Here is a 12,603-nt window from a genome sequence, read left to right as displayed (position 1 = left end):
CATTACATCCTTTGCCCTCTCTTTTAAAAGGTCTAAGACTTAGGTGTGATCTGGACCTGAGCATTACTCTTAGCACTTTAGAGATACTTCTTGATTATTTCCAAACACATGGTAGGCATCATCTCATAGGCTGGTCTCCATCAAATAGGAGGCCCAGTTCTGCCCAGAAGCAAAGAGGACTTCTTTCTATCAGGCCCCCAGAACCCCACTTCCACGTAGCTGAGCAAATGTAAGAGGTTTGTTTCTCTTTCTGCTTCAGCTCCTCACATTCAAATAGACCAAGATGTTCCCCTTCCACTGCTAAGCATCCCCAGAGACCTTCCTCCATAGATGAGATCTCTGTCATGAAACTGCACTCCGTAGGAATAGCAATGCTGGTATTTTCTTTGCCTTCATTCTGGTTTTCCTGATCATTTGTTTCATCTGCCTTTTTGCCGAGGATAACCGGATGGTGGGCAAGTCAAGCTGCAGGCCACAAAAGGTTCGTGTTTTGCCTGCCTTCAGAGGTGGTTCGGAATTATTAAGTTTCTCTTGATGTTCCAGAAATCAGTTTATCAAATTTATCTCCTGTCCATGTAAACCTGGAGCTTCTTTTCCTTTGACACAGACTCCAAAAACGAGGCCCTTTGTCATGGCTGTGCTGGGGAGACCCTAGTCCCAAAGATGCTGTATGCCCAGGCCCAGACAGGGACTCTGTTTATCATCTCAAAAACTGGAAACAGCCTCAGGCTTCATACAAGTAATCATACAAATGAATATTACACAGCCATTAAATATGATGTTGGCAAACCACATTAATGGCCAGGGAAATTGTTCACACACAGGCACAAAAAAACATTAAGGGAACAAAGGATAATCAGCACTATCCATGGTGGAATAGATATTACAAATCATGATTCAAAATGATGGCAGCCAAATAACAAAATTATTAAAAGCCATAGGGTTTCAGATCCTCCCACTATCACTTACGAGTTTTGTGAACCTGAGCAACTTTTAAATTCTCTCTGGGATTCAGTTTGCTTAGGTAACAAAGGTAGCTAGTGACAGTTCATATGTTAGAAACTCTTGAAAAGACCCAATGAGTTAATATGCATAGAGTGCTTATGAGAGTGATGACCACACTGTAAACACTCAACATATATTAGCTATTATTATTACTAAATGATATGAGAAACTGTTTATGACTTAAATGAAGAAAGCAGGATTTAACGTTATGCACAATAAGATGCTAGTTTTGTAAAACTAACAGCCTTTTCTCCTGCCCCCCCAAACCCCCCACACCCCAGGTCTCTCCAGCATGCTTGCAGAGAAACCACTGCAAGAAAACACACCTAAAATTCTCACACTGAAGGATATGATTCAGGAACTTTATATTTCTTTCAAATTAGAGAGAAATGCATATTTTTTAAAAAGGACTCCTGTTTCTTCTCAGTGCTGGTGTGCTCATTTTTTTATTCACAGAGATCCAATTTAGGGACATAACTTTCAGGTTAGTAGGTAAGATAAGAGAATGATGACTAAAGGAAAACATATCAGGAATATCAGAATGATGTCTAAAGGAGAAATTGGCAGGCTCCCACATCATGGAGGAGAAAAGCAATTTCAATATTTCCACATAGAGAAATGGGTCAGCTTGTGATGACACTTAGGATAAAAGTCGGCACAGGGCTGGGGGTAAGGAAATTGAGTTTTTCCCCCACTCTAGTTTTAATTTGCTTAGGTTTTGTGTCTATAGCCTACCAAAGTCAAGATGTCCTGTACACAGGGTCAAACATCAGAATGATAAGGTCAAGTAACACAGACATGTCCGAAAACAAATCCTACTTTAAAAATAAAATACATGATTTGAAGAAGGACTAATAAACCAAAGTCACCTTTCTTTTCATTTGGATATATTTTTGTCATTATGAGTCAATCTACTTAAATAAAAATGTCCCTGGAGTGCTGCTATATTTTTTGCCTGCCTAGCACCTTTTGAACACCTTTGAAATACTTGAGAAATCTCCTTTTTTCTTAGCCCTACTTCCCTAAGTCAGAAGCCAGAAAACTTGTTTCCACAGTCTTCTCTGAAGCCTAAAGGAGGAAATCCCGGCTTGCTTTACCCAAGACTTTTCCGACATTTTTCAGTTCATTTTACTGTGACTTCTAAACCTGAAGGTAGAAAGGGAGTGGAAACCAAGTAACAAGTGACCAAGAATGCAAAATTTGGTCAGATGCTAAATGGATTCTGGACACCACACACACAAATGACTTTCTTTTGTAAGCCAATTGTTACCAACCCCAAAAAGCAAAACAAGTCTACAAACCTCTCCGGCACATCTGAAAACACTATTAATGAAGTATCATAAAGAGCAGAGGAAGAGGAAGAGGAAATAATATGAATCTTTAAAAATACAGTTCAACTATATCCTGATTTCTGTAATCAGCTCTATACTGCAAATTACCACTTCATCATAGTAAATTTGCAAATGTATTGGGAAGCTTAAAAAGATCTTTTAACACCTGTTTTAGGGACACCAACCACCTTCTATTAGCCCCTCTGCACATTTAGAAAACAAGATTCATTTACCAAGTCTGCTTAAATTTTAAAACAGGAATGCATTCAGTGATCATTTTATTTTGCAGAGTAGAAAGAAGCACAAGGGAGCTTCTAAATGTTGGCTCTCATTATACTTCCAATTATTTCAATTATTTCAGATTATGCATGAGGCAATTTCCCCTCTGATAAAATGCTGTATAAAGATATCCATGGGAATCCAAACAGCAGCAGCCTTTGTACATATGGTAAATTATGTTCTTGGGGGGAAAAACTGTAAGTTAGGTGATGTAATACAAATTTCATTTTCCTATGGAAATACTATTCTAACAAAGACTGGAGTAACTAAACATATCCCAATTTTATATATGTAACTACACACACCATATTTAATTGACTCCGGAATTATTTCAAACATAACCCCAAAAAACCAAGATGACAACCAAAATAATAAAGCTATGCCAAGTAGGATTCCTGCTTGATTTTATGATAAAAATCAGAGGTTAAAGAAAGAAATCTTTGGAGTTCCCATCGTGGCTCAGTGGTTAACAAATACAACTAGGAATCATGAGGTTTCAGGTTCGGTCCCTGGCCTTGCTCAGTGGGTTGAGGATCCTGCGTTGCTGTGGCTGTAGGGTAGGTGGCTACAGCTCCGAATAGACCCCCAGCCTGGGAACCTCCATATGCTGCAGGTGCGGCTCTAGGAAAGACCAAAAAAAAGAGGACTTTCTACTTTGTAGGTGTGGCTTTTCAATAGCCCTGTCTGTCCTGCATCACCCTGAGCCTAAGCCCATCTGATGGAGGTAAACTCTCTCCTAATAGGACTGCCTGCGCATCATGGAACTAAGTTTTTTTGGGGGGAAAGGGCCGCTTTAACGCTTTTTGAGAAAATGTCACTTTTGCTAGGCTTCTTTATAACTAAACAACTAGATATGGGCTTTCTATAACTAAACGCCAGAAGATTTCTGATTTCCACCGCCTCAACACCACCAGCTCTACTTTGAACCTCAATATTAAGGCATGGATGTCTTTAAGATGAAGATAACCAGCATTTCCTTCATCAGCATTTTCTATCCATTTGCCCATCCCTCAAAGTATGAATTTATACTATCAACAAGCTTTGAAGCTTTGAAATAAATGGTGGCCAAACTCAAAACCAATTAATTATTGTGTATATATTAAACCTTGCCACCTCACCTTCAAGGCTTATGTTATCTTCCATATTATAGTGATAAAGTGAACTACAATTGGTGCGATGACTTCTTTTTTATTTTAATTTTGAAAAATTGAAGTACAGTTAATTTATAATGTATTAATTTCTGGTATATAGCAAAGTGATTCTGTTATACACATATCTTCTTCTTCCTTACAGTTTGTTACAAGGTATTGAATATTGGTCCCTGTGCCATACAATAGGACCTTACTGTTTATCTACTTTAAATATAGTTGTGGGTTTCTCTCTTCTCCTCTGCTTTCCGTTTTGGTGACCATAAGTTTCTTTTCTATACGTCTGTTCCTATTTAGTAAATTCATCTGTGTCATATTTTGGATTCCAAAATAAATGGTATCATATGATATTTGTCTTTCTCTAACTTACTTCACTTAGTGTGATAATCTCTAAGTTCAACCATGTTGCTGCAAATGCCATTATTTCAGTCTTGTTTATCGCTGAGTAATAAACCCATTGTATATGTATGCACCATATCTTCTTTATCCATTCATCTGTTGATGAACATTTAGGTTGCTTCCATGTCTTGGCTATTGTGAATAGTGCCGCTATGAATACAGGGGTGCATGTATCTTTTAAAAATGTTTTTCTCCTGATGTATGCCAGAAGTGGGATTGCTGGATATAGAGCAACTCTGTTTTTAGTTTTTTCTAAGTGGCTGCAACCATTCACATTCCCACCAACAGTGTAGGAGGGTTCCCTTTCTCCACACTCTCTCCAGCATTTACTGTTTGTAGAGTTTTTGATGCTGACCATTCTGGCCGGTGTGAAGTGGTACCTCACTGTAGTTTTGATTTGCATTTCTCTAGTAATTAGTGATGTTGAGCATCTTTTCATGTGCTTATTGGCCATCTGTATGTCTTCTTTGGAGAATGTCTATTTAGGTCTTCTGTTCATTTTTCAACTGGGTTGTTTATTTTTTGTCACTGAGTTGTATGAGCTATTTGAGTATTTTGGAAATTAACCCCTTGTTGGTATGTGATGGCTTCCTGGTTTGTACCCCTGCTGCCTCCTGGTCCTAACCTCAGATGGAGTCTGGCTGCCCTGTAACACTTCTCTCCCCTAGTTGGTATCAGGATGTTCCCTTCTTAGGGCTTAAAGGACAAGCCTTGGTCTAGCCTCCCACCTTGCATAGAATATCTTTACTTTCATTTTTCAGTATTCCACTGAAACTTTAAACTTTAAAACTTTAAACTACGGTGAGGTACCACTTCACACCGGCCAGAATGGTCAGCATCAAACCAGGGGGCAGCAGGGGTACAAATGAGGAAGCCATCACATACCAACAAGGGGTTAATTTCCAAAATACTCAAATAGCTCATACAACTCAGTGACAAAAAATAAACAACCCAGTTGAAAACTTTAAAACTTTTTTTTGTATCTTGAAATAAATTCAGACTGAGAGAGAAGTTGCCAAAAACAAGTACCAAGCACTCCCATATGTCCCTAATATTAACATCTTATAAAACCACAGGACAATTACCCAAACCAGGAAATTAACATATGTACAACACTTAGAAAACTACAGACCTTATTCGATTTCACCAGTTTTTCCACCATTGTTTTTCCTTGGTTACATTTAGATCCCTAATTCATTTGAAGTTTATTCTTATGTGTGGTGTGCGATATGGATCTAATTTTACCTTTTTTCCATATAGCAACCCAATTGTTCATGGCAGCATTATTCACAATAGCTAAAACATAGAGACAACCAAAATATCCATTAACTGCTGAATGGATAAATAAAATGCGGTATAGCCATACAATGGAATATTATTCATCAATAAAAAGGAAGGAAGTATTGGTACAGGCTGCAACATGAATGAACCTTCAAAACAAGGCATTAAGTGAAAGAAGTCAGTCACAGAAAGACCATGCTGTCATTATTTCTAGAAACCCTATAATGTCAATATATATGACCCTTTCACCCAGGAGTTGTTTAATAAGAGAATTTTTTTTAAAGACCAGGTATAATGGCCTTCCTCTTTTTTGTTTTTGTTAGTAAACTGTGACTTTTAGCATCAAAGAGTGACCTTCTTTGTCATATTTAATGCTCTGGGGCTTACACTGTATGTTGTCTTATATCAGTACCACTTTTCCTTTCCATTTACATAGTACACTTTTGTGCATCATTTTAGCTAGATTTCTGATATAGAACATACACTTGGGTTTTAAACTATGAACCAAATTATACATCTTTTTCTTTTAACAGGTAAATAAAGCACATTCACACTTATTGTTATGCCTGATGTGTTTAAGACACGAATTTATCATATTTCATAACACATAACTTTAAAAAAATTTCCTATTTCTTTCCCCATAAGAAATGTACATTGACATTTAAGAAAGTTTCTAATTTTTGTTCTAGTGTTTACCTTTGTAATTAATTTTTTTTTTTTTTTTTGATTTTAGGCCTGCACCTGTGGCATATTCACAGGCTAGGGGTCAAATCGGAGCTGTAGCTGCTGGCCTACATCACAGCCACAGCAACATGAGACCTGAGTTGTATCTGTGACCTACACCACAGCTCATGGCAACGCTGGATCCTTAACCCACTGAGCAAGGCCAGGAATCGAACCTGCATCCTCATGGATACTAGTCAGGTTCATTACTGCTGAGCCGCAATGGGAACTCCCCGTAATTATACTTTTAAAACGTCCTATATTTAACTAGCTACCATCTGGAGGGTATTCTTTATCACCTTTCCTTTTAGCGGAGGGTATTCTTTATCACCCACTTGTTTCCTGGACAACAGTGAGTTTTTTCTATTTTCATTTTTCCTTACCCCTTTACCCCTTCTCCTCCTATTTTTTAGTTACATTCTATCTCCTTTGAACATTACATGCCATTTATGCATCAGTCTTCTAACATCATGCCCATCACTGTTCTAATCTAATACGCACATCTTTATATTTTTAAATGTCATCATCAGTGGCAGTCCCATGCTGAATTTTTCTCAGCCATTACCTGAGAATCCTCTAGTATAGAGATTAACATGCTTTTCCTACAGAGGACCAGAGAGTAAAGACTTGCTTTGTGGCCATATGATTCCCTGGCGAAATTCAACCCTTCCAGCACAGCACAGAAGCAGCCACAGATAATATGCAAACGAATGACCATGGCTGTGTTCCAATAAAACTTTATTTACAAAAACAGGTGGCAGGCCATAGTTTGCTGACCTCTGCTCTGGTACATTCTTTAAGAGGGGTTAAGCGCAGGATTCATTTTTGTATAGTCAAAACTGTTTCAGCATTGCCTAAATATCTGAAGGACAGCTTGGCTGCATATAAAATGCTTTATTCACACTTTCTTGCATGGAAGTAATTTTTCAGTTTTGTTTTTTAAATGCTGCCCCATTGCTGCTTTTAGTTTTTTGGGTTTTTTTTTTTTTGGTAGATTTTTAGGTCTGATGGTCGTCTCATTATTTTGCCTTTGTAAGCTGTTTGACCACTGGGTCTAGAGAACTTGAAGATTTTATCTTTCTTTTTGAAATCTAATAGTTCTAGTATGATTTATTTAGTTCCAAAGTTGATTACTCTAGGTTAATTTCCCCAAGTACCTAGTGAACCCTGTCAATGTGTAGTTCAGATATTTTCCTATTTGTGGAAAGTTTTCACAGGTGTGTGGACTCAGGTTTTTTTTCTATTTCTGAAATTATTTTAAAATTTTAGTTTTAAATATTAGCTCTGGGAGTTCCTGCTGTGGCTCAGCGGAAACTAATCCGACTAGGAACCATGAGGTTTCGGGTTCTATCCCTGACCTCGCTAAGTGGGTTAAGGATCCAGTGTTGCCTGAGCTGTGGTGTAGGTCCCAGACTCGTAGGATCCTGCGTTGCTGTGGCTGTGGCGTAGGCCGGCAGCAACAGCTCCGATTAGACCCCTAGCCTGGGAATCTCCTTATGCTGTGGAGACAAAAGACAAAATAAATAAATAAATAAAGTATTAGCTCTGTACCATAAAAAATTTTAATAACCCTTTCTTTGCCTCTTTTATTCCCAATATATTCTCCTGGACCTGAAGGATGGCAGGATATGCCACACAAAAATATGACACTTTGGCATAAAGATTATTTTCAGTTAAAGACATCTGAAAAATAGCAAATGTAAGAAAAAACTTACTCTGACTTTCCTTCTTTTTCTAAAAAGCAAGAGAGGAAATTCCTATGTGAAAGATGTCTTGACTGAACCAGAAGGAAAGTAACATTCTTATCATCAAAGAAGTTGAGACTGAAAGAATTCTATACCAACAGACCCCATTGAAGTACTATCTTCCTTTAGCCTCTCTACATAGTTTAGTTACTTTCCCACAATTACTTCTCTCTGTTCAACCTACTATCAAAGCACATGCAAGTTTGCCCTTTCTTTGGGTCTCCATTCCTTATGAGAGCTCTTACCCCATGTACAATTTATATAAATTTGTATGCTTTTCTCTTGATAATCTGTTTTATGTTAGTTTAATTCTCAGGTTTAACTGAAAAACCCCAATAGGGTAGAGGGAAAGTCTGACTCCCTTTCAGATTTTTTTTTTTAACGTCTTTCTTCATGTCATTTTCATTTTCCCATTTTTCTTCAAACCCCCTTATTTTCACTTGGGTGCTTTAATTCTTTGTTTCTGAAATAATGCTGTCTTTTCTTGCCATTTCTCTCTTGAGTTCAATTAACTTCTGCTTTATTTCTTCTGAGTTTTGTCCATTTTGCATTTCTGATTTAGGGTGGTTTTTCACATCCTCAAGCGCTTGTGTGAGACTCCTGAATTCTGTTTGGAGTGTGAACTTACAATTTTTTTTGCTTTATGGGGAGAATTTTCCTCAATTGATGTTTGTGATTTTTTGCTTTCTGTAGAATTTCTCTACTGAATTTACTTTCCTTTTGATCATTTTTATGAGATCAAAAAATTTTATAAAAAGCTTTATAAAATTCCTGTTTTAAAAGGTGCCCGTTTCTGTCAGTCTAGCCAAGCCTAAGGAGATTTAGTGGGGTCTTTTGTTGGAATGTCCCAGTTATGGGAAAGAGTTGCAAGTCCTCTGTGTGACTCTCTTTTGTCCTATGGAACCCTAAATTTCCCTTTTCTTTTCTCCTTTATCCTCTAATTCCTAAAGAGAACTTTTTTTTCCCCCTTTCTCTCTCCTCCAGAAGCTAGACTTTTGGAAGAGTGCTTGGTTAAATGATGCCTAGCCTTGTAAGTCATGCTTGCCCCCTTAAATCCTGTGTCTAAATGGTGCACTTGGTCCTTCCGGTATGGAATCTGGCCCTTTAAATCACACGTCTTTTAAAATCCCTTCCCTAAACTCCATGCCCTGATCTCTTGGCTATTTTTTTGAGCATTTAAAATTTATTCTGGGTTTAAGCTGGCTAGTGGGCATTCCAAATCACTCTTGGGTACCTTTGCTGGCCTCTCCTGTCTTCTTTGCAGTTTTAAGTCTGCTTTTGCTCATCCAAAGCCTTGTGGCAGAGTGGAGATGGGCAAAAGCAAAGGAATTGAGCACTGGATGCTATGATTTTTTTTTTCTTTTCAGTAAACAGTCATTTTGCAGTTTTGGCATTCTCTTTGAGTGATGCTAAAGGTGTGGTTTTATGTAGACTTTTCATAGTTGAGAACTTGTTTCACAATTGTTTTTCACTTTGGGAGACTGATTACTACCTAGCTCTCATTATTTTCTGCTAACTGGAAATGTGCAGGGAGCATTTTTTTTTTTTGTCTTTCTGTCTTTTTAGGGCTGCACCTGTGGCATATAGAGGTGCCCAGGCCAGGGGTCTAATCAGAGCTGTAGCCGCCAGCCTACGCCACAGCCACAGCAATGTAGAATCCAAGCCATGTCTGCAACCTACACCACAGCTCACGGCAATGCCAGATCCTTGACCCACCGAGCGAGGCCAGGGATCAAACCCACAACCTCATGGCTCCTAGTTGGATTTGTTTCCGCTGTGCCACGCTGGGAACTCCAGGGGGAGCATTTTTAGACTGGGGGTATTCAAAGAATGTAGAAAGAAAGGGATAGAGGATTTTCAGTGAAATGGTCAGTTAAAGGAGAAAAACAGGGCTCTAGCTCATTGTTGTCAAGACTAGCAACAGCAAAAAGGAAACCTTCAATTTTGTAACCAGGGTCAAACTCAGGCTGTAGATTCTCTGGTTGGTTCGCTACACCTGACAATGCAGTTTTGAGGGGGTTTTTGTGTGTGGTGAGGAGGAGGGAAGGACATGAACAAAATGGTTTATGAAACTGATAAAAAGCATCATCTTCCATCATCTTCACAGTAACAAGCAACTGAAAGATGAAATTTATATACCCAGAGCAAGTTTAATTTAAATGGGTTTTTAAAAGCACCTAAATATGAGATAGCAAGTTGTGTTTTGGAAATCATCACTGGGTTGAAAAGGTAACAATAAAGTTAAGAAAAAAAATCCAGTGAATGGTTGAAACTAGCTTTACTGTCATTAAAAGCAATTTCCTTTCCATTTCACACAACTCTAAAAATAAAAACAAAGCCACAATCCATTTGCCTAGAGAAAGCACTCAGTAATTTGTGACATGAATTACTGACAACACTTAGTAGACCACCTAAAATGTGGGGATGTTTAATTCTATTATCACCTAAGGTATTTCATTCTCTCACCACACCACTCACCCACCCTGAAAGATTGGACTCCAAAGCTACAGAGTAGTAGTAAAATGTGATACTAATTACAGTCATTATAAAAATGGTCACACCTTGCCTTTATTATTTACAAAATGCTTTCACACAGAAAAGGTAGTTGTTATTCTCCTTCTATTGATGATGGATGAAACATAAAGTGAGGAAATTCCAAATCATAGCTACACTCGACAACTTAAGCACTTCCTCGGACCAAAAGCACTAAGAGGGGAGTCAGAGCAGAAGTGAGGGATATGACAGGGCTGAAGTCAAGGTCAAACTTGAGGGCAGAGTAATGTTCATGAGAAGAGATCCAAGAACGTGGCTGCTGACGCCCCCTATAGGTGACAACTCACATGGACTCTGGATGTGCAAAAATGGTGAGAGGCCATGCTTCCTGCTGGCTGCACGGGGGACCTGCAGGAAGCCCAGGATCAGCACAAAGACACCATTCTGGACTCGGTGCTGGACGAGATGGGCTAAGCAGCTAAAAGCACCAGGCTGCAGGAAATTGTGGGAAACACGAAGGGGAGAAATGAGAAGTTACACAAGGTGAGACTACAAACCAACATTCTCAAACATGTGAAGAAATAGAACAGTGATTTAGCCACAATTGAACAATTGGACGACTAGGCAACTCTAGACAAAATTAAAATAACAGGACAAATGAAAAAGGCTTAAAAGCAGGTATGTTTAATAGCCTTGGAAAGATTTTTGAAAACTTGACATTATTTATAGAGAATAGACTGGTAGCTGCCAGGAGGAAGGAGGGCGGGGGTGGGGGACCACAAAATGGGTGAAAAGGGGTAAAAGAGCACAAATTTCCAGTTGTAAAATGTCCTGAGGATGTAAAGTACAGCATGGCGACTACAGTTAATAATATTGTATCATATGCTTGAAAGTTGCTAAGACAGTAGCAGATCTTGGAAATCTTTGTCACAAGAAAGAAAAATTGTGACTATGTACGGTGATGAATGTTAACTAGATTTATTGTGGTGATGACTTTTCAATATATGCAAATCAAATCACTATACTATACACCTGAAACTTATATAATGTTATATTCAGCTATACCTCAATTTAAAAAAACCTTGATATTTAGGAAATGAAAAAATATATCCACTGAACTGAAAGCCAATAGTTGGGATAAACACCAGAATGAGCAAACAATCTAGAAGTGAGGAATGTATCCTGAATGAACACACGCGCGCGCGCGCGTGCACACACACACACACACACACACACACACACACAAGAATGTTTAAGATATTTAAGGGACAAGGAGAATAGACTGAAAGCCTCCAATATAATATATGTCTAATAGGAGGACATCAGAAGGAAATGGGAGGGAGAGATAATGGAGATTTCACAAACAAAAGCTGGTGGTTTTTCAGGAATAATTAAAGACAGGAGCCCTCAGTTGCAGTTGTTTCAGAATACGATGTAGAGTACACTTTGAAAAATCCACACCTAGACATTTGTAAAGCTACAGTACATCAAGCATAAGGATAAAATCTTATTGACCAGTAGGAGAGAAGAGATGGATTCCATCTACAGAGGAACAGCAAATAATGTTACAACAGCTGTCTTACCAACAGATCTAGGTGGCAGAAGGCAATGAATGATAGACCTTTAAACTGAAAAGGTGTATGGAATTCTATAGCTCAATCAGCCATCATTCAAGAACAAAATGAAGACATTTCAGACAGACAGTCTAAGAGAGTTTACCATCCACAGACCATCTGTGAAAGGAATAATAAGGATATGGGATGTCAGAAAAAAATGAAAAGCATGACACTGACTATGTATATATACACAGAATATAATATAATAATTAGTAATTAATTTTTTAAGAGAAATAAAAACAGTAGATAATATGGGATGTCAGAAAAAAATAAAAAGCATGACACTGATATGTATATATGCGCTAAATATTATGACATAATATAATAATTATTCAATAACTTGTTTTTAAGTGAAATAAAAACAGTAGATCATAAAAATGGGGCAGATGTGCAGCATGGGAAAGGAGTGTGCTTAATAGGTAGTTAAAATATGGTAAGGTTCCTGCCTCTTTCAAAGAGGTAAAGAGTATGAACAATTTTGATGTTACTAGAACACTTTATATATTTAAAAATTCTAAGGACAACCGCTAAAAGAAGAAACCTGCCAGGTACTGCTTCTAAGCTAGCAGAAAAGAGATTTTTT

General features: G+C 38.0%; 1 protein-coding gene across 4 annotated transcripts in view; it reads right to left on the bottom strand.

Moving 5' to 3' along the window:
- Positions 1-12,603, bottom strand: part of UBE3D (ubiquitin protein ligase E3D) — a 152,746-nt gene that overhangs the window by 35,591 nt on the left and 104,552 nt on the right. Inside the window, exon 11 of one of the 4 annotated variants that reach the window (XM_047763286.1) lies at positions 10,447-10,896. The exons of 2 other annotated variants lie outside the window; for them this stretch is intronic. In XM_047763286.1, the coding sequence (XP_047619242.1) occupies positions 10,630-10,896 (267 nt within the window). In that variant the 3' untranslated portion in view covers positions 10,447-10,629. Of the gene's footprint in view, positions 1-10,446; positions 10,897-12,603 lie in introns of those variants that run through there. One more of the 4 variants, XM_047763295.1, reaches the window with a different exon arrangement.

Source organism: Phacochoerus africanus, chromosome 2 (assembly GCF_016906955.1).
Source record: "Phacochoerus africanus isolate WHEZ1 chromosome 2, ROS_Pafr_v1, whole genome shotgun sequence".
Classification (NCBI taxonomy): domain Eukaryota; kingdom Metazoa; phylum Chordata; class Mammalia; order Artiodactyla; family Suidae; genus Phacochoerus; species Phacochoerus africanus.
Note: the sequence above shows the minus strand (reverse complement) of the source record. Positions and strands in the feature narration are given on the sequence as shown.